Source organism: Mustelus asterias, chromosome 29 (assembly GCF_964213995.1).
Source record: "Mustelus asterias chromosome 29, sMusAst1.hap1.1, whole genome shotgun sequence".
Classification (NCBI taxonomy): Eukaryota; Metazoa; Chordata; class Chondrichthyes; order Carcharhiniformes; family Triakidae; genus Mustelus; species Mustelus asterias.
Genome location: NC_135829.1, coordinates 5,661,677 through 5,683,964, shown reverse-complemented (window position 1 = coordinate 5,683,964; position 22,288 = coordinate 5,661,677). Strand labels below are relative to the sequence as shown.

At 48.0% G+C, this 22,288-nt stretch overlaps 1 protein-coding gene across 3 annotated transcripts; it reads right to left on the bottom strand.

Moving 5' to 3' along the window:
• Positions 1-434: 434 nt before the first annotated feature.
• LOC144480596 (neuronal acetylcholine receptor subunit alpha-3-like) lies at positions 435-19,716 on the bottom strand. 3 transcript variants are annotated; one of them, XM_078200225.1, is made up of 6 exons: positions 19,675-19,716; positions 15,120-15,229; positions 9,512-10,238; positions 7,923-7,936; positions 7,563-7,836; positions 435-725 (listed from the first exon to the last, which is right to left on the bottom strand). In XM_078200225.1, the coding sequence occupies exons 1-6, from the start codon at positions 19,699-19,701 to the stop codon at positions 597-599; spliced, it is 1,281 nt and encodes a 426-aa protein (XP_078056351.1). In that variant the 5' UTR covers positions 19,702-19,716; the 3' UTR covers positions 435-596. The 3 variants fall into 3 exon arrangements, with proteins under 3 accessions (XP_078056351.1, XP_078056352.1, XP_078056349.1); XM_078200226.1 differs by having other exon boundaries at positions 9,515-10,238; XM_078200223.1 differs by lacking the exon at positions 7,923-7,936 and having other exon boundaries at positions 7,563-7,830; positions 9,483-10,238.
• Positions 19,717-22,288: the final 2,572 nt, after the last annotated feature.

The window sequence follows — 22,288 nt, the reverse complement described above, 5'->3', positions numbered from 1 at the left end:
GCCTACCCTGACAACAACCGAGGGTATCCCTGTAACCCCATGTATTTATCCGAACTAGTCCCCATGACTCTTGGGGGCAATTTATCACGGCCAATCCACCTAACATGCACATCTTTGGACTGTGGAAGGAAGTCGGAGCACCCGGAGGAAACCCACAGAGACACGGGGAGAATGTGCAAACTCCACACAGACAGTGACCCCAGGCTGGGATTGAGCCTGGGTCCCTGGCGCTGTGAGGCAGCAGTGCTAACACACTGTGCCACCGTGCCGCCCTTAACTGTGCAGGTTGGTCTGCAAAACAGTAGCTTTCCTTCATTCAAGGTCAAATTTGATGATGTGTTTATTACATGCAGCTCTTTCTTACTGGTCCTTCCTAAATATTAAGCTTTTAAGAAAATAAAATGCAGGAATACCCAGCAAGTATCTGAAAGACAAAGAGGGAGGGGTGGTGACCTTTAGTGTCTGCTGTTACTCTCCAAACCTGGTGTATAAGCCCCCTCTCCCTCCATGCACAATGCCACCAGGCTTCTGACTGGCTCTAACCCACTGGGTAAAATGGATCCCTGTATTTATCACAATGGACCCACAACTGACATTCACAACTCGTCTGTTGACATCAGTGGCTGCAGGAAAGAGCTTGTTGTTCCCAGGATGCACACCAGGATGAAGATCCAGAGGAAGAGGCGATCGATCACCATCGCAACATACTTCCAATCATCTTGTACCTGAGACAAGCACCATGAAGAGAAAGATTAGAAACAATAACACTGTCATAGGTCCCCCTCACTCCCAGGACAGGTACAGCACGGGGTTAGATACAGAGTAAAGCTCCCTCTACACTGTCCCCCTCAAACACTCCCAGGACAGGTACAGCACGGGGTTAGATACAGAGTAAAGCTCCCTCTACACTGTCCCCATCAAACACTCCCAGGACAGGTACAGCACGGGGTTAGATACAGAGTAAAGCTCCCTCTGCACTGTCCCCATCAAACACTCCCAGGACAGGTACAGCACGGGGTTAGATACAGAGTAAAGCTCCCTCTACACTGTCCCCTTCAAACACTCCCAGGACAGGTACAGCACGGGGTTAGATACAGGGTAAAGCTCCCTCTACACTGTCCCCCATCAAACACTCCCAGGACAGGTACAGCACGGGGTTAGATACAGGGTAAAGCTCCCTCTACACTGTCCCCCATCAAACACTCCCAGGACAGGTACAGCACGGGGTTAGGTACAGAGTAAAGCTCCCTCTACACTGTCCCCTTCAAACACTCCCAGGACAGGTACAGCACGGGGTTAGATACAGAGTAAAGCTCCCTCTACATTATCCCCATCAAACACTCCCAGGACAGGTACAGCACGGGGTTAGATACAGGGTAAAGCTCCCTCTACACTGTCCCCCATCAAACACTCCCAGGACAGGTACAGCACGGGGTTAGATACAGAGTAAAGCTCCCTCTACATTATCCCCATCAAACACTCCCAGGACAGGTACAGCACGGGGTTAGATACAGGGTAAAGCTCCCTCTACACTGTCCCCTTCAAACACTCCCAGGACAGGTACAGCACGGGGTTAGATACAGGGTAAAGCTCCCTCTACACTGTCCCCCATCAAACACTCCCAGGACAGGTACAGCACGGGGTTAGATACAGGGTAAAGCTCCCTCTACACTGTCCCCCATCAAACACTCCCAGGACAGGTTCGGCATAGGGTTAGATACAGAGTAAAGCTCCCTCTACACTGTCCCCATCAAACACTCCCAGGACAGGTACAGCACTGGGTTAGATACAGAGTAAAGCTCCCTCTACACTGTCCCCCATCAAACACTCCCAGGACAGGTTCGGCATAGGGTTAGATACAGAGTAAAGCCCCCTCTACACTGTCCCCATTAAACACTCCCAGGACAGGTACAGCACGGGGTTAGATACAAATTAAAGCTCTCTCTTCACTGTCTCTTTGCTGCTCCTCAAGATATTCAATACAATTTAACCAGTGTTCCTTGGCACATTGCCCAAGTGGCAATACTTGATGCCATCTTAAGTTTTGGTTATTCCAGTGTGAAATGTACCACAATCCCTGTTTGATAGCTAGGCACACTTTCCAACAGGATATTATTCAGAAAGAGAAACCGTGAAGGATTCGACCCCTGTCCATACTGTTCCCGACAGCTATATGTTACTGCCTTGGCTGAGAACAGCCATCTAAACACACATCGCAAATCAAATCGGGTGGTGCAGTGGTTAGCACTGCTGCCTCACAGCGCCAGGGACCTGGGTTTGATTCCCGGCTTGGGTCACTGTCTGTGCGGAGTCTGCACGTTCTCCCCCGTGTCTGCGTGGGTTTCCTCCGGGTGCTCCGGTTTCCTCCCACAGTCCGAAAGACGTGCTGGTTAGGGTGCATCGGCCGTGCTAAATTCTCCCTCAGTGTACCCGAACAGGCACCGGAGTGTGGCGACTAGGGGATTTTCACAGTAACTTCATTGTAGTGTTAATGTAAGCCGACTTGTGACACTAATAAATAAACTTTAAACTTAAACACTGTGTGGATCTGAACTACAGCACTGAGCGGGGTGTGAAACAGGACAATTCAAGGAGGCCTATTAATTAAAGAAATGAAATAAATATTGAGGAGGTTTCCGATGCATTAATTAAAGATTGGAGCTTCGGCTGCAGATTTGCAAACTGCTGCAAGTGCAGTACAGTCCTTCACCACTAGATGTCAACTTGTGCACATGGAACTGATGGTCTGGGGGGAACAAGAGGACGAACGTACAGAAGGAGAAAGTTGCTTAAAAAAAAGTAGTTCAGGTATCTAAAGAGGTTCTCATAATCAGCATCGAACGAGACCTTTCGGTCCATCAAGTCATAGTCATATGGGTGGCACGGTGGCACAGTGGTTAGCACCGCTGCCTCACAACGCCAGGGACCCGGGTTCAATTCCTGGCTTGGGTCACTGTGCCGACGTTCTCCCCGTGTCTGCGTGGGTTTCCTCCGGGTGCTCCGGTTCCCTCCCACAGTCCGAAAGACGTGCTGGTTAGGGTGCATCGGCCGTGCTAAATTCTCCCTCAGTGTACCCAAACAGGAGTGTGGCGACCAGGGGATTTTCACAGTAACTTCATTGCAGTGTTAATGTAAGCCCTACTTGTGATACTAATAAATAAACTTAAAAAACGTTGGAGTCATACAGCACGGAAAAGGCCCTTCAGCCCATCGAGTCTGCGCCAACAACAATTACCACTAAAGTCACGCTAATTTTCCTGCACGTATCCCATATCCTTGAACATTGTGACATTTCAAGTGCTCATTCAAATGTTTATTTAAAGGTTGTGAGGTTTCTGGCTTCCCACTACCTCCACAGGCAGTGTATTCGAGATATGAGTGAAAAAGCTTTTTCTCAAAACCCCTCTGCATCTCCTGCCCCTTACCCTAATCTCCCACTCCACCTGACAAAGGAGCAGCAGCGCTCTGAAAGCTTGTGTGGCGTTTGCTACCAAATAAACCTGTTGGACTTTAACCTGGTGTTGTCAGACTCCTTACTGTGTTTACCCTAAAACAGGCCCCTTGTGACTGACCCCTCAACACAAGGGGAATAGCCGCCCCCTGCTCACCCTGTCCACGCAGACAACGTGCAAACTCCCCACAGACAGTCACCCAAGGCTGGAATTGAACCCGGGTCCTTGGCGCTGTGAGGCAGCAGTGCTAACCACTGCGCCACCGTGCCGCCCAAATTGTTGTAAGCAATTTGTTGAATGGTTTCAGCTGCTGTTAAGATAATGGATCTATTAACATCTTACAGTTCCGTGACAACTTTATGAGTCTGGACCACCAGGGACTGTGAGCTCCCACAGGTACTTATGGGTTAGATAATGCACTCCGCATCAATCCATAATGCATATTACACTGCATTTCCCTAAGTGTTACACTTTAGGTATCGTTGTCTCACTCATAATTGGTTGACAATTTCCGTACTTTTATAATCTAAAGTACTTATTGCCTTGATATGATAATAAATGTATTTAAAAATCGCATCCGCCCATACTTTGTCAACTTTTCCTGTTGTAAATTCATCATCTACTATTACAGTGAAACTCGCTCAGTAATCTTGTCACGCTAATTAGCCCTGCTGCCTCACAGCGCCAGGGACCCAGGTTCGATTCCCGGCTTGGGTCACTGTCTATGTGGAGTCTGCACGTTCTCCCCGTGTCTGCGTGGGTTTCCTCTGGGTGCTCCGGTTCCCTCCCACAGTCCGAAAGACGTACTGGTTAGGGTGCATTGGCCGTACTAAATTCTCCCTCAGTGTACCCGAACAGGGGCTGGAGTGTGGTGACCAGGGGATTTTCACAGTAACTTCATTGCAGTGTTGATGTAAGCCTCCTTGTGACACTAATAACTAAACTTTAAACTGTAATTACACCTTCAACAGAAAGTTGTAACATCAATACTGGACAGGTGGGGTAATTAAAGTTTAATTTGACCTCTTCTGTTTGCCACCCTATCACAGACCTTCCCTTTTGTCCTTTCCACCCCTTTCCCCGCCTCAGTACCTACTTAGAATCTCACTGCACCTTTTAACTTGCTATAGAGGGAGGACAGTGAAGGTTTACCAGGCTGATTCCTGGGATGGCAGGTCTGTCATATGAGGAGAAGACTAAATCGGTTAGGATTATATTCACTGGAGTTTAGAAGAGTGAGAGGGGATCTCATAGAAACTTACAACATTCTAACAGGGTGAGACAGGGTAGATTCAGAAAGAATGTTCCCAATGGTGGGGGAGTCCAGAACTAGGGGCCATAGTTTGAGGATAAAGGGGTAAACCTTTTAGAATTGAGGTGAGGAGAAATTTCTTCACCCAGAGGGTGGTGAATATGTGGAATTCACTCCCACAGAAAGTAGTTGAGGCCAAAACATTGTCTGATTTCAAGAGGAAATTAGATATAGCTCTTGGGGCTAAAGGGATCGAGGGATATGGGAGGAAGGGGGGGGATCAGGATATTGAATTCGATGATCAGCCATGATCAAAATGAATGGTGGGGCAGGCTCGAAGGGCCGAATGGCCTCCTCCTGCTTCTAGTTTCTACGTTTCTATGTTAGTCTGACGTGAGGTAATCAACCTGAAACACTAACTCCGTTTCTCTCCCCACAGAGGCCGCCTGCCCTGACCTAATGTCTCTGGCATTTGTCTGTTTTTATTTCAGAATTTCGCTTTGGTGATTACAATGCGCTAAATTTACATACACATTTGAACAGAAGAATTTGTAATGGGAATATGTAAGGTAGGAGAGAATGGTTCCAGGGATGAGAAACTCCAGTGATGAGGACAGGTTGGAGAGGTTGGGACTGCTCTCCTTGGAGAGGGAGAAGGCTGAGTGGAGATTTGATGGAGATGTGAGGGGAGAGATACAAAAGGGTCCAGAGGGACAATCTTTTCCACACAGAGGGTGGTGAGCGTCTGGAACGAGCTGCCAGAGGTAGTGGTAGAGGCGGGTACAATTTTGTCTTTTAAAAAGCATTTAGACTGCTGAATAGGTAAGATGGGTATAGAGGGATTAGGGCCAATTGGGACTAGTTTAGTGGTTAAAAAAATGGGCAGCATGGACAAGTTGGGCCGAAGGGCCTGTTTCCATGCTGTAAACCTCTATAACTCTATGTTCAAAACCATGAGGGGAGCTGGACAGAGCAGATAGGGAGAAATTGTTCCCACTCGTAAAAGGATCGAGAATGAGAGGGGCACGGATTTAAAGCGATTTGCAAAAGAAGCAAATGTGATGTGAGAAAAAGTTTCTTCACTCAGCGAGCGGTTGGGGTCTGGAAGGCGCTGCCTGGAAGTGTGGTGGAGGCAGGTTCAATTGAGGTATTTGAGAGGGCATTGGTTGATTATTTGAATGGAAACAATGTGCAGGAGGTACGGGGAAATGGCAGGGGGATGGCTCTAAATTATGATGCTCCTTTGGAGAGCTGGTGCAGACAGGATGGGCTGAATGGCCTCCTCCTGCACTTCAACAATTCTGTGCGATTCTGTGATATGTGGCTTTAAAATAGGGATTTCTCAGCCTGATTCTATTATCTCCATCTCTTTAGATCTCCTCCACCTGAAGACTTGACCCTTTTTGTGTGTTCATGTATTAAAATATACATATGTTTTTAAAAATTCATTCTTGGGACATGGGCATTGCTGGCTGGGCCAGCATTTATTGCCCATCCCTGGTCACCCTTGGAGGGCAGTTGAGAATCAACCACATTGCTGTGGCTCTGGAGTCACCTGTAGGCCAGACCGGGTAAGGATGGTAGATTTCCTTCCCTAAAGGACATTAGTGAAGCAGATGGGTTTTTCCGAAAATTGGCAATGTTTAAAGTTTATTTATTAATGTCACAAATAGGCTTACATTAGCACTGCAATGAAGCTACTGTGAAAATCCTCTAGTTGCCACACTCCGGTGCCTGTTCGGGGACATTGAGGGAGAATTTGGCATGGCCAATGCACCTAACCAGCACATCTTTCGGACTGTGGGAGGAAACCGGAGCACCCGGAGGAAACCCACGCAGACACGGGGCGAATGTGCAGACTCCACACATTCACCCAAGCCGGGAATCGAACCCGGGTCCCTGGCGCTGTGAGGCAGCAGTGGTAACCACTACTGTCATCAGTAGATTCAGATATATTCATTTGTGGGACATGGGTGTCGCTGGCTGGCCAGCATTTATTGCCCATCCCTAGTTGCCCAAGGGCAGCTAAGAGTCAACCACATTGCTGTGGCCCTGGAGTCACATGTAGGCCAGACCAGATAAGGACAACAGATTTCCTTCCCTAAAGGAACCAGATGGGTTTTTCCGACAATCGACAATGGTTTCATGGTCAACAGTAGATTCTTAATTCCAGATATTTTTTATTGAATTCAAATTCCACCATCTGCCGTGGCGGGATTCATAAGAACATAAGAAATAGGAGCAGGAGTAGGCCATCTAGCCCCTCGAGCCTGCCCCGCCATTCAATAAGATCATGGCTGATCTGACGTGGATCAGTACCACTTACCCGCCTGATCCCCATAACCCTTAATTCCCTTACCGCTCAGGAATCCATCCATCCGCGCTTTAAACATATTCAGCGAGGTAGCCTCCACCACCTCAGTGGGCAGAGAATTCCAGAGATTCACCACCCTCTGGGAGAAGAAGTTCCTCCTCAACTCTGTCTTAAACTGACCCCCCTTTATTTTGAGGCTGTGTCCTCTAGTTTTAACTTCCTTACTAAGTGGAAAGAATCTCTCCGCCTCCACCCTATCCAGCCCCCGCATTATCTTATAAGTCTCCATAAGATCCCCCCTCATCCTTCTAAACTCCAACGAGTACAAACCCAATCTCCTCAGCCTCTCCTCATAATCCAAACCCCTCATCTCCGGTATCAACCTGGTGAACCTTCTCTGCACTCCCTCCAATGCCAATATATCCTTCCTCATATTCGAACCCGGGTCCTCAGAACATTAGCTGAGTTTCTGGGTTAATAGTCTAGTGATAATACCACTAGGCCGTGGCCTATCTACTGATAAAGAATATGTTCTTTTTCTCACCTCCTTACACTCATTCTGCAGCTTCATGTTTTCAGCAATGTAAGTAACATTCTCAATAGCTTCTCGGATTTCAGTGGACAAGGTCGAGGTTGCGAGGAGGACCTCCAGGGTCTCTGTGCTGGTCCTCTGTCTCAAATCCATGCCTGCGTCCTGGTCCTTTGCCTGACTGAATCTGCAGCAGCCACAGTGGGGGTCCTGGCAGTCAAAAACCTCCCCCGAGCATCTCGTTTTCGAGCTCTTACTGGCACAGTTGACACTGGTTAGCTCGCTGGTGCTAGAACAAAGAACAAAGAAACTTACAGCACAGGAACAGACCCTTTGGCCCTCCAAGCCTGCACCGACCATGCTGCCCGTCTGAACTAAAACCTCCTACCCTTGCGGGGACTATATCCCTCTATTCCCACCCTATTCATGTATTTGTCAAGGCGCCCCTTAAAAGTCACTGTCCGCTTCCACTACCTACCCTGGCAGCGAGTTCCAGGCACCCACCACCCTCTGTGTAAAAAAACTTGCCTCGTACATCTCTTTTAAACCTTGCCCCTCGCATCTTAAACCTAGTAATTGACTCTTCCACCCTGGAAAACGCTTCCGACTATCCATTCTGTCCATGCATCTCATAATCTTGTAGACTTCTATCAGGTCGCCCCTCAACCTCCGTCGTTCCAGCGAGAACAAACCAAGTTTTTCCAACCTCTCCTCATAGCTAATGCCCTCCATACCAGGCAACATCCTGGTAAATCTTTTCTGTACCCTCTCCAAGGCCTCCACATCCTAAAAGTTTATTTATTAATCACAAGTAGGCTTACATTAACACTGCGATGAAGTTACTGTGAAAATCCTCGAGTCACCACACTCCGGCGCCTGTTCGGGTACACTGAGGGAGAATTTAGCACGGCCAATGCTCCTAACCAGCATGTCTTTCGGACTGTGGGAGGAAACTGGAGCACCCGGAGGAAACCCACGCAGACATGGGGAGAACGTGCAAACTCCGCACAAACAGGGACCCAAGTCGGGAATCGAACCCAGGTCCCTGGCGCTGTAGACAGCAGTGCTAACCACTGTGCCACCAGGCCGCCCTTCTTCTGGTAGTGTGGCAACCAGAATTGAACACCATATCCTGTGGGGTGGCACAGTGGTTAACACTGCTGCCTCACAGCGCCAAGGACACGGGTTCGATTCCCGGCTTGGGTCACTGTCTGTGTGGAGTCTGCACATTCTCCCCGTGTCTGTGTGGGTTTCCCCCGGGTGCTCCGGTTTCCTCCCACAATCTGAAAGATGTGCGGGTTAGGTGCATTGACTCAAACAGGCGCTGGAGTGTGGCGACTAGGGGAATTTCACAGTAACTTCATTGCAGTGATTTGATTTGATTTATTATTGTCACGTATTGGTATACAGTGAAAAGTATTGTTTCTTGCGCGCTATACTGTTCATAGAGAAGGAAACGAGAGAGTGCAGAATGTAACGTTACAGTCATAGCTAGAGTGTAGAGAAAGATCAACTTAATGCAAGGTAGGTCCATTCAAAAGTCTGACAGCAGCAGGGAAGAAGCTGTTCTTGAGTCGGTTGGTACGTGACCTCAGACTTTTGTATGTTTTTCCCAAAGGAAGAAGGTGGGAGAGAGAATGTCCGGTGTGCGTGGGGTCCTTAATTATGCTGGCTGTTTTGCCGAGGCAGCGGGAAGTGTAGACAGAGTCAATGGATGGGAGGCTGGTTTGCGTGATGGATTGTTAATGTAAGCCTTACTTGTGACTAATAAATAAATAAGCCCGGCCTAACTAAGGTTCTATAAATCTTTTCTGTGCCCTCTACAAAGCCTTCACATCCTTCTGGTAGTGTGGCGACCAGAATTGAACATTATATTCCAAGTGCGGCCTAACTAAGGTTCTATAAAGCTGCAAAATGACTTGCCAATTTTTAAACTCAGTGCTGTCCAGGAGCTTGGGTGTTACGGCCTTCTGAGCCTCCCCGTCAGGCCCAGGCCTGGTCATGAACAGAAACCGTGGCAGTAGCTTGAGAAAGATGGTCTTCACCCAGGCAGGCATGGTGTGGGTGGTGGGGCTTCTGTAGTGAATGTTCAGCACAAAAACGGTAATAACGATGGATAAGATCACAAATGTCATAGTGAAGAGGAGGTACTCGCCAATGAGAGGGACTACCAGAGAGGTGGAAGGGATGCTCTCTGTGATCACCAGGAGAAACACCGTGAGGGCCAGCAGGACCGAAACGCTGAGTGTTATCTTCTCCCCGCAGTCAGAGGGCAGGTAGAAAACCAAGATGGTCAGGAAAGAAATCATCAGACAAGGGATGATAATGTTGATGGTATAGAACAGGGGCATCCGCCGGATGTAAATGGAATAGGTTATATCGGTGTACATCTCTGCGCAGCAGTTGTACTTGACTTCATGCCTGTAGCCGGTTGCGGAGATGATCACCCATACACCGCTCTCCCACAGGTCCAACCTGTTCACCTCGGTGCCAATCAAGACCAAGTCGATTTTGTCTTTGTCGTGGGTCCAGGAGCCAAACTTCATACTGCAGTTCTGGTAGTCAAACGGGAAGTAAGTCAGGTCCATCCGGCAGGAGCTCTTGAATATGGCCGGTGGTATCCAGGTCATGTTGCCGTCAAACGTCACCAGAACCTTGGTCTTCTCGTCCACTTGGAAATCGGCCACGGCGCTGGGGGTCACAACGGAAACTATTATCGGTCATTGTTTCGACGTTCAACAACCCCCTCCCCCACCGCCACCTCCCCCCTCCCCACCAAACCTGATTCTTTCTGGTTTACAAAATACAACTTCTGGATGGCCGGCACGCTGGCACAGTGGGTTAGTACGGCTGCCTCACAGCGCCAGGGACCCGGGTTCAATTCCCGGCTTGGGTCACTGTCTGTGCGGAGTCTACACGTTCTCCCCCGTGTCTGCGTGGGTTTCCTCTGGGTGCTCCGGTTTCCTCCCACACTCCAAAGATGTGCGAGTTTGGTGGATTGGCCATGATAAATTGCCCCCTAGTGTCAGGGGGATTAGTAGGGTAAATATGTAGGGTTATGGGGATAGGGCCTGGATGGGATTGTGGTCTCAATGGGCCAAATGATCTCCTTCTGCACTGTAGGATTCTATGTGAGGAGATAACCTTGAAAAGGGCATTAACCCTTTCAGATAGCCAGCACTGCTGCCTCACAGCGACAGGGACCCGGGTTCGCTTCCCGGCTTGGGTCACTGTCTGTGCAGAGTTTGCACATTCTCCCCGTGTCTGCATGGGTTTCCTCCGGGTGCTCTGGTTTCCTCCCACACTCCAAAGATGTGCAGGTTAGGTGGATTGGCCATGGTAAATTGCCCCTTAGTGTCCAAAGATGTGCAGGTTAGGTGGATTGGCCATGGTAAATTGCCCCTTAGTGTCCAAAGATGTGCAGGTTAGGTGGATTGGCTTTGCTAAATTGCCCCTTAGTGTCCAAAGATGTGCAGGTTAGGTGGATTGGCCATGCTAAATTGCCCCTTAGTGTCCAAAGATGTGCAGGCTAGGTGGATTGGCCATGGTAAATTGCCCCTTAGTGTCCAAAGATGTGCAGGTTAGGTGGATTGGCCATGCTAAATTGCCCCTTAGTGTCCAAAGATGTGCAGGTTAGGTGGATTGGCCATGGTAAATTGCCCCTTAGTGTCCAAAGATGTGCAGGTTAGGTGGATTGGCTTTGCTAAATTGCCCCTTAGTGTCCAAAGATGTGTAGATGGGGATTAATGGGGTAACTGTGTGGGGTTACGGATATAGGGCGGAGGGGGGTGCGTGGGTAAGATGCTCTGTCGGAGAGTCAGAGCAGACTCGATCAGCCGAGTGGCCTCTTTCTTCACTATAGGGATTCTATGATTCTATTCTGGGGAAATGGGTTCAAAACGGCAGCTGGGGGAGTTTAAATTCAATTAAAAATCTGGAATAGAAAGTAGGGGTTTCGGTAACAGTGGCCATGATATTATCAGCATCGGAGGCTGTTAAAAACCCATCTGGTTCACTAAAGAAGGAAATCTGCCAACCTTACCTGGTCTGGCCGACATTAATATGCCCCTCGGAAATGGCCCAACTCAGTGCGAGGGAGGGGGCAACACAAAACTGACCTGATCCCGCGGAAGAATCCATTAAAAAATGTGGGGTTTGAACCCATGACCGCGGACTGGTAAAGCTACAAGATCACTTTTACTGTACGTCAGTAAGAAAATCAATCTTCTCAGTGAATTATATTACTTATTCATGAAATGGGTGCCCAGTCTCATTAAGTGCACAGCTCATGCGGAATAATTTATTGATTTTAATGTGAATTAACATTCCGATAAATGTCACATCGCTTCAGTTGTATTCAGGCAGGATTTTGTCTGGTTGAATTCAGTCAGATAAAATTGCATGTTATGTTTGATCAGTGGAAAGGTGCCTATCCAATCTAATACGACGCAGCACTGATAAAATCACCTCCAAACCGCCACCTTATCTCGAGCTAATTCTAAAGAAAAATCCCACAGGAAATCTAGAGAAAATAACTTATTAATTTTGTCATAGAATCTTTTTCCCATCTGCTGCAGGAATCGTAGCGGGCGGCACATGGAGCATGGAAAGGTCTGTTGACCTCAGGTGGGATTTTTCCGTCTTTGGGGCGAGCGCGGTCGGAAAATCCCGCGCCATGGAATCCCGACAGTGCAGAAGGAGGCCATTCGGCCCATCGAGCCTGCCAACAATTCCACTCAGGCCCTATTATAGAATTATAGAATCATAGTTTAATGGGAGTCCATTGTACCTCAGCTACCTTCACCTATTGCCTCTCATCTCATCCTCCGCAACACTTGGAGGACACCAAGCCATTGGGTGATGCTGAAATTCTCCAGAATCACGTGGAACAGGCTCCATTATGTGTGTCATCACCTTGTGAACAACAAGGAGACAGGCCCTTCGGCCCAAACTTGTCCAAGGCGGCCAAAAAACCATCTAAGCTAACCCCATTTGGCCCATATCCCTCTAAACCCTTCCTATCCATGTATCTGTCCAAATGCCTTATAAATGTTGTCAATGTCCCTGCCTCAACCACTTCCTCCGGCAGCTCATTCCACACACGCACCACCCTCTGTGTAAAAAAGTTGCTTCTCAGGTTCCCATTAATTTTTTCCCCTCTTAACTCAAACCTATGTCCTCTAGTTCTCGATTCCCCAACCCTGGGAAAAGGACTGAGTGCATTCACCCTATTCATGCCTCTCATAGAACGTAGAACAGTACAGCACAGAACAGGCCCTTCGGCCCACGATGTTGTGCTGAGCTTTATCTGAAATCAAGATCAAGCTATCCCACTCCCTATCATCCTGGTGTGCTCCATGTGCCTATCCAATAAACGCTTAAATGTTCCTAAAGTGTCTGACTCCACTATCACTGCAGGCAGTCCATTCCACACCCCAACCACTCTCTGCGTAAAGAACCTACCTCTGATATCCTTCCTATATCTCCCACCACGAACCCTGTAGTTATGCCCCCTTGTAATAGCTCCATCCACCCGAGGAAATAGTCTTTGAACGTTCACTCTATCTATCCCCTTCATCATTTTATAAACCTCTATTAAGTCTCCCCTCAGCCTCCTCCGCTCCAGAGAGAACAGCCCTAGCTCCCTCAACCTTTCCTCATAAGACCTACTCTCCAAACCAGGCAGCATCCTGGTAAATCTCCTCTGCACTCTTTCCAGCGCTTCCACATCCTTCTTATAGTGAGGTGACCAGAACTGCACACAATATTCCAAATGTGGTCTCACCAAGGTCCTGTACAGTTGCAGCATAACCCCACGGCTCTTAAACTCCACCCCCTGTTAATAATCTTATACACCACTATAAGATCACCCCTCAGTCTCCTACGCTCCGAAGAAAATGTCCTCGCCTGTCCAATCTCACCCTATAACTCAATTCCTTGAGTCCTGGCAACATCCTTGTAAATCTTTTCTGCACTCTCTCCAGTTTAATAACATATTTCCTATAGCAAGGTGACCAAAACTGAACACAATACTCCAGGTGCGGCCTCACAGACATCCCGTAACCCCACGTATTTACCTTACTAATCTCCTTGACACCAAGGGGTAGTTTAGCATGGACAATCCACCTAACCCACACATCTTTGAAGTGTGGGAGGAAACCAGAGCACCCGGAAGAAACCCACGCAGACACGGGGAGAAAGTGCAAACTCCACACAGACAGTGACCGAGGCTGGAATTGAACCTGGGTCCCTGGCACTCTGAGGCAGCAGTGCTAACCACTGAGCCACTATGCCGCCACGAAGAAAGGTGGGTGAAATCTTCTGATATTCACATCTGCCCTGGTGGGATTTGAATCCCTGGTCCCCAGAATATTACCTTGTGTCTCTGGTTACTAGTTCGGTGACAATACCAACTAATGTTTTGGGGACCTGGGTTCGAATCCCGCCGCGGCAGATGGTAGAATTTGAATTTAATAAAAAATATCTGGAATTAAGAATCTACTGATGACCATGAAACCATTGTCGATTGTCGGAAAAACCCATCTGGTTCACTAATGTCCTTTCGGGAAGGAAATCTGCCGTCCTTACCCAGTCTGGCCTACATGTAACTCCAGAGCCACAGCAATGTGGTTGACTCTCAGCTGCCCTCCAAGGACAACTAGGGATGGGCAATAAATGCTGGCCCAGCCAACGATGCCCATGTCCCATGAATGAATAAAAAACAAAATTCCGGTCAGTGATTTTTTTTAGATACAAGTTTCATGTTGAGTTGTTTGGAGCCAAAAGAACTCTGTCTTCTGACCACACTGACTTTTGCTGGGGTATATCCCACTGGAACACTGGGAAACCTTGGGTACCTTACCCAATGTGCTTATTTGGGCAGTGGGCTATTTGCATCACAATCAATTTCAGCCTCATGTGATATCCACACATAGGAACACCACCAATTAGGACAGCACGGTGGCACTGTGGTTAGCACTGCTGCCTCACAGCATCAGGGACCCGGGTTCGATTCCCGGCTTGGGTCACTGTCTGTGTGGAGTCTGCACGTTCTCCCCGTGTCTGCGCGGATTTCCTCCGGGTGCTCCGGTTTCCTCTCACATGCTGGTTAGATGCATCGGCCGTGCTAAATTCTCCCTCAGTGTACCCGAACAGGCGCCAGAGTGTGGCGACTGGGGGATTTTCATTGCAGCGTTAATGTAAGCCTACTTGTGACACTAATAAATAAACTTTAAACAATTGGAAGTTCCCTTCCAAGTCATTCACCATTGTGACTTGGAAATATATCACCGTTCCTTCAATGTCGTTGGGTCAAAATCCTGGAACGCCCTCCCTAACAGCGCTGTGGGTGTACCTACACCATAGACTGCAGCGGTTCAAGAAAGCAGCTCACCACCACCTTCTCAAGGGGCGATTAGGGATGGGCACCACCTAGCCAGCGGTGCCCACAATAGTGCAGTTTACCCATTGCAGGATCCCAGTTATACTAACGTTGCAGTCTATTATGAATGTGGACAAACGGGATCATTGATCTGTGCCGGTAATTGGTTCATTGCGTTCCTCATTACTTACTTGTTATACAAGACAATGTCTGGTTTCCAGACTGTCTCGGAAGGCACTCGCATAATCTTGACACCTCCGTATTCAGCAGGATCCCACCTTAGCTTATAGTCATGCCAGACCTGAGGATGGGAGCATTGAGAACAGGAAATAGGTGAATGGCATCATACGGGATAAACATCTGTTGGGACGCACAGGATGAAATTGAGGCCTGTGATGTCAGCAATAACAACAACAACAAATACTTATGCAGCACCTTGAATGTAATCAAGTTCTCTGAAGCATTTACAACATTAAAACAAAGTAGGACACCGAGACACATCAGTAAACCATAATGCCATCAGATATAGGGGCAGAATTAGGCCATTCTGCCCATCGCATCTGCTCCATCATTCAATCATGGCTGATAAGTTTCTCAACTCCATTCTCCCACTTCTTCCCCGTAACCTTTGATCCCCTTACCAATCAAGAACCTATCCACCTCTGTCTTAAATACACTCAATGACCTGGCCTCCAACACCTTCTGTGGCAATAAATTCCACAGATTCACCACCCTCTGGCTGAAGAAATCCCTCCTCATCCCGGTTCTAAAGGGCCGTCCCTTTACTCTGAGGCTGTGCCCTCGGATCCGAGTCTCTCCGACTAATGGAAACAATCTTCCCCACGTCCACTCTATCCAGGTTTTTCAGTATTCTGTAAGTTTCAATGCTGGGGAGGCACGGTGGCGCAGTGGGTTAGCGCTGCTGCCTCACAGCGCCAGGGACCCGGGTTCGATTCAGGGTCACTGTCTGTGCAGAGTTTGCGCGTTCTCCTCGTGTCTGCTTGGGTTTCCCCTGGGTGCTCCGGTTTCCTCCCACAGTCCAAAGATGTGCGGGTTAGGTGGATTGGCCATGCCCCTTAGCGACAGGGGGGGACCAGCTGGGGTAAATGTATGGGATGAGGGACTGGGTGGGATTGTGGTTGGTGCAGACTCAATGGGCCGAATGGCCTCCTTCTGCACTGTAGGGATTCTATGATTCTATAAATTAAGGAATATCTCAATCTAATGCCCTCTGTTTGGCTGGAGCTAACAATTTTAATGTTTTTCCAATAATCTGATTAGTCCTTGAGGATATTAAGGATTATTAAGCTACCATTGGGATGTGGTGTTATCTGGCTAATGTGAAACTTTCAGCAAGGTTTGAGACTTGCTATAATTTGCAATTTCACAGTATGATTTGCATCAACTGAAGCATTTTTAAATCATTTTTTAATTTTAAAACAATTGATTCCCCATCAAAAATTATGTAAAGAGATAGTCTGTGGTCTGGAGTGATATTTAGCTGCCTGTCCCCTTAAGGATAGGAGAATCCACCAACACGGTGGTTAGCACTGCGGCCTCACAGCGCCAGGGTCCCGGGTTCAATTCCAGCCTCGGGTCACTGTTTGTGTGGAGTTTGCACATTCTCCCCCGTGTCTGCGTGGGTTTCCTCCGGGTGCTCCGGTTTCCTCCCATACTCCAAAGATGCGCGGGTTAGATGGATTGGCCATGCTAAATTGCCCCTTAGTGTCAGGGAGATTAGCAGGGGCATGGGGTTATGGTGATAGTATCTGTGTGGGATTGTGGTCGGTGCAGGGTCGATGGGCCGAATGGCCTCCTTCTGTACTGTAGGGATTCTATAATTCTTGTGAATTGCTGCAGACTATTGTATACTCATAAACCTGGATACTGACTGCGCGGTGGTGGGGGTGTGTGTGCATGCGTCCGTGTGTGTATGTGTGTGTGGTGGGGGGGAGGGGGGGAACGGTGTGTGTGGGGGAGGTTTGCGTGTGTTTGGGCGTGTGTGTGTATGCGTGTTTGTGGGGGAGGTATGTGTGTGGGGGGTGGGGGGGGATTGTGTGTGTGTGTGGGGGGGATGAGGTGGGGAGGGGTTTGTGTGTGTGTGTGTGTTTGTGGGGTGTGTGTGGGGGGCTGGTGGGGAGGGATGTAATCACAAGGATGCAGCCCCATCCGTGATTGGGTAATTGTCAACAATGACAGTCAGCATTGGTTTATGTAAGTGTCTATGATGCAGTGTTATATAAAACATCCTGTGTTTAATTGATCAGTGTGTCTGTGCCTCAGCTGTGCCTGACAGAGACCCATTCAGACTCGAAACATTAGCTCTGTTCCTTCTCCACTGATTCTGTTACAGAATCATAGAATCCCCACAGTGCAGAATGAGGCCATTCGGCCCATCGAGTCTGCACCGATTCTCTCTGACAGAGTACCTTACCCAGGCCCATTCCCCCACCCTATCCCCATAACCCCACACATTTCTATGGCTCATCCACCTAACCTGCACACCTTTGGACACTAAGGGGCAATTTAGCATGGCCAATCCACCTAACCTGCACATCTTTGGACACTAAGGGACAATTTAGCATGGCCAATCCACCTAACCCACACATCTTTGGACACCAAGGGGCAATTTAGCATGGCCAATCCACCTAACCTGCACATCTTTGGACACTAAGGGGCAATTTAGCATGGTCAATCCACCTAACCCGCACATCTTTGGACACTAAGGGGCAATTTAGCATGGTCAATCCACCTAGCCTACACATCTTTGCACTGTGGGAGGAAACCGGAGCACCCGGAGGAAACCCACGCAGACACGGGGAGAACGTACAGACTCCACACAGACTGTCACCTGAAGCTGGAATCGAACCCGGGTCCCTGGCGCTGGGAGGCAGCGGTGCTAACCACTGCGCCACCGTGCCGTGCTGCCCGCAGACCTGCCGAGATTTTCCAGTATTTTCTACTTTTGCCTCAGCTGGACTGATGTGAAGCCTCCCCTTGCGAATTGCTCGAATAAACAGCTGGAAAGGATCTTGAGTCTTGCCTGGTGTTTGGAAAATTGGAGAGAGCGAACCCAGCAATTCTACCCTTGTAATCAGAAGTGTTACAGAAACTTCACCAGTGATTATTGTTGTATATATTTGTATTTAACCAAGTATTATTGGCAGATGGAATTGCTAAGAAGTGGCTTGTTTGCAGTTGGGCGACTTTCAATGATGTTATTATCACTATGAATAAATTTCACTAATTATTGAAACATCACCGATACATTACAACCATAGTGCATGAAATGAGAAGCTTTTCAATGGAAAATCAATGTTATCTTTCCATGTGTAAGATAAAATTTAATGAAATCCTGTCTAAATCAGTAACATATTTACAGCATTTTTATTGAGGCTTTGCCTCCCAAGATTTTATCCTTCCCAGAAGATGCAGATACATCCAGGGATAAGTTTAAGTTTATTTCTTAGTGCCACTATTGGCTTATATTAACACTGCAATGAAGTTACTGTGAATCTCCCCTAGTTGCCACACTCCAGCACCTGTTCGGGAGAATTTAGCATGGCCAATGCACCCCACCAGCACGTCTTTTGGACTGTGGGAGGAAACAGGAGCACCCGGAGGAAACCCACGCAGACACGGGGAGAACGTGCAAACTCCACACAGATGGTGACCCAAGCCAGGAATCGACCCCGGGCTGCCCCTTATCCTAAGACTATGACCTCTCATCCTAGACTGCCCCACAAGAGGAAGGAAGCATCCTCTCCACGTCTACTTTATCCAGACCTTTTATCATCTTTTATACCTCAATTTGATCTCCCCTCATTCTTCTAAATTCCAGAGAGTATCGGCCTGAACTGTTCAATCTCTCTTCAACCCCTCATCTCTGGAATCCCAGGATTTTGACCCAGCCACTACGAAGGAAAAGGCCAATCATCATCAAACAGAAAACATAGAAACATAGAAGATAGGAGCAGGAGGAGGCCATTCGGCCCTTCGAGCCTGCTCCACCAGTCATCACGATCATGGCTGATCATCCAACTCAATACCCTAATCCTGCTTTCTCCCCATAACCTTTGATCCCATTCACCCCAAGTGCTATGTCCAGCCGCCTCTTGAATACATTCAATGTTTTGGCATCAACTACTTCCTGTGGTAATGAATTCCACAGGCTCACCACTCTTTGGGTGAAGAAATGTCTCCTCACCTCCGTCCTAAATGGTCTACCCCGAATCCTCAGACTGTGACCCCCTGGTTCTGAACTCCCCCACCATCGGGAACACCTTCTCTGCATCTACCTTTCTAATTCTGTAGAATTTTATAAGTCTCTATGAGATTTCCCCCCTCATTCATCTGAACTCCAGCGAAAACAATCCTAACCTAGTCAATCTCTCCTCTTACGTCCGTCCCGCCATCCCCGGAATCAGCCTGGTAAACCTTCACTGCACTCCCTCGAGAGCAAGAACATCCTTCCTCAGAAAGGGAGACCAAAACTGCACGCAATACTCGAGGTGTGGCCTCACCAAGTACAATTGCAACAACGAAATTGCAGAAACGCCGGGGAAAATCTCAGCAGGTCTGACAGCATCTGTGGAGAGAGAATGGGGTTCATCTGGGTCATCCTGGCTCTATTCCCTCCCCACAGATGCTGTCAGACCTGTTGAGATTTTCCCCAGCCTTTTCTGTTCTTGTTTCAGATTCCAGCTCCCGCAGTAACTTTGCTTTGATATCAGGAGGGACACTCACGTGTTTCAACCAGAGATTGGTCTCCATAATTTGATTAATTTCGTCCTGTGAATGAATGGAAATGCCCAGATCAGTTTGGCGGAGTGGGGGTGGGGGGAAACTTGTTAGGTTTTAATCCGATTAAACAATTCAACAAGTTGAGAGAGAGGCGACCGTACCACTTTGAGTAACTGAGATATAGAAACCTCGAACTTAACCTCCACTGCCTTGTCCAGATCCTCCACGGGCCTGATGTAAGGATTGTGATTACTGAAGATGTTTTTAAACAGTCTCCTCTCAGCTTCTGAAGACAGGACACCTTGTTTTAAAAAAACAAAAAGGGGGGGTTGTTGGAAACGACCTTTATTAGGTTGATAGCTCAGTCACAGTCAATGCAAGTATTCATAGAATCATAGGATCCCTACAGTGCAGAAGGAGGCCATTCGGCCCATCGAGTCAGCACCGACCATAATCCCAACCAGGTCCTATTCCCGTAACCCCATATATTTACCCTGCTAATCCCTCTGACACTAGCCTCCCATCCATTGACTCTGTTTACACTTCTCACTGCCTCGGCAAAGCAGCCAGCATAATTAAGAACCTCACACACCCCGGACATTCTCTCTTCCACCTGCTTCCTTTGGGAAAAAGATACAAAAGTCCGAGGTCATGGACCAACCGACTCAAGAACAGCTTCTTCCCTGCTGCCGTCAGACTTTTGAATGGACTTACCTTGCATTAAGTTGATCTTTCTCTACACCATAGCTATGACTGTAACACTACATGCTGCACTCTCTCCTTTCCTTCTCTATGAATGGTATGCTCTGTCTGTATAGCGCGCAAGAAACAATACTTTTCACTGTATGTTAATACATGTGATAATAATACATCAAATCAAATCAAACTGACACTAGGGTTAATTTTGCAGGGCCATTCAACCTGACCTGCACATAGGACGGCACGGTGGCACAGCGGTTAGCACTGCTGCCTCACAGCGCCAGGGACCTGATTCGATTCCCGGCTTGGGTCGCCGCCTGCGAGGAGTCAGCGCGTTCTCCCCGTGTCTGCGTGGATTTCCTTTGGGTGCTCCGGTTTCCTCCCACAATCTGAAAGATGTGCGGGTTAGACCATAAGACCATAAGACATAGGAGCGGAAGTAAGGCCATTCGGCCCATCGAGTCCACTCCACCATTCAATCATGGTTGATTTCAACTCCATTTACCCGCTCTCTCCCCATAGCCCTTAATTCCTCGAGAAATCAAGAATTTATCAATTTCTGTCTTGAAGACGCTCAACGTCTCGGCCTCCACAGCCCTCTGTGGCAATGAATTCCACAGACCCACCACTCTCTGGCTGAAGAAATTTCTCCTCATCTCTGTTCTAAAGTGACTCCCTTTTATTCTAAGGCTGTGCCCCCGCGTCCTAGTCTCCCCTGTTAATGGAAACAACTTCCCTACGTCCATCCTATCTAAGCCGTTCATTATCTTGTAAGTTTCTATCAGATCTCCCCTCAACCTCCTAAACTCCAATGAATATAATCCCACGATCCTCAGACGTTCATCGTATGTCAGGCCTACCATTCCTGGGATCATCCGTGTGAATCTCCGCTGGACCCGCTCCAGTGCCAGTATGTCCTTCCTGAGGTGTGGGGGCCAAAATTGCTCACAGTACTCCAAATGGGGCCTAACCAGTGCTTTATAAAGCCTCAGAAGTACATCCCTGCTTTTGTATTCCAAGCCTCTTGAGATAAATGACAACATTACATTTGCTTTCTTAATTACGGACTCAACCTGCAAGTTTACCTTTAGAGAATCCTGGACTAGGACTCCCAAGTCCCTTTGCACTTTAGCATTATGAATTTTGTCACCGTTTAGAAAATAGTCCATGCCTCTATTCTTTTTTCCAAAGTGTACGACCTCGCACTTGCCCACGTTGAATTTCATCAGCCACTTCTTGGACCACTCTCCTAAACTGTCTAAATCTTTCTGCAGCCTCCCCACCTCCTCAATACTACCTGCCCCTCCACCTATCTTTGTATCATCGGCAAACTTGGCCAGAATGCCCCCAGTCCCGTCATCTAGATCGTTAATATATAAAGAGAACAGCTGTGGCCCCAACACTGAACCCTGCGGGACACCACTTGTCACCGGTTGCCATTCTGAGAAAGAACCTTTTATCCCAACTCTCTGCCTTCTGTCTGACAGCCAATCGTCAATCCATGTTAGTACCTTGCCTCGAATACCATGGGCCCTTATTTTACTCAGCAGTCTCCCGTGAGGCACCTTGTCAAAGGCCTTTTGGAAGTCAAGATAGATAACATCCATTGGCTCTCCTTGGTCTAACCTATTTGTTATCTCTTCAAAGAACTCTAACAGGTTTGTCAGGCACGACCTCCCCTTACTAAATCCATGCTGACTTGTCTTAATCCGACCCTGCACTTCCAAGAATTTAGAAATCTCATCCTTAACGATGGATTCTAGAATTTTGCCAACAACTGAGGTTAGGCTAATTGGCCTATAATTTTCCATCTTTTTTCTTGTTCCCTTCTTGAACAGTGGGGTTACAACAGCGATTTTCCAATCCTCTGGGACTTTCCCTGACTCCAGTGACTTTTGAAAGATCATAACTAACGCCT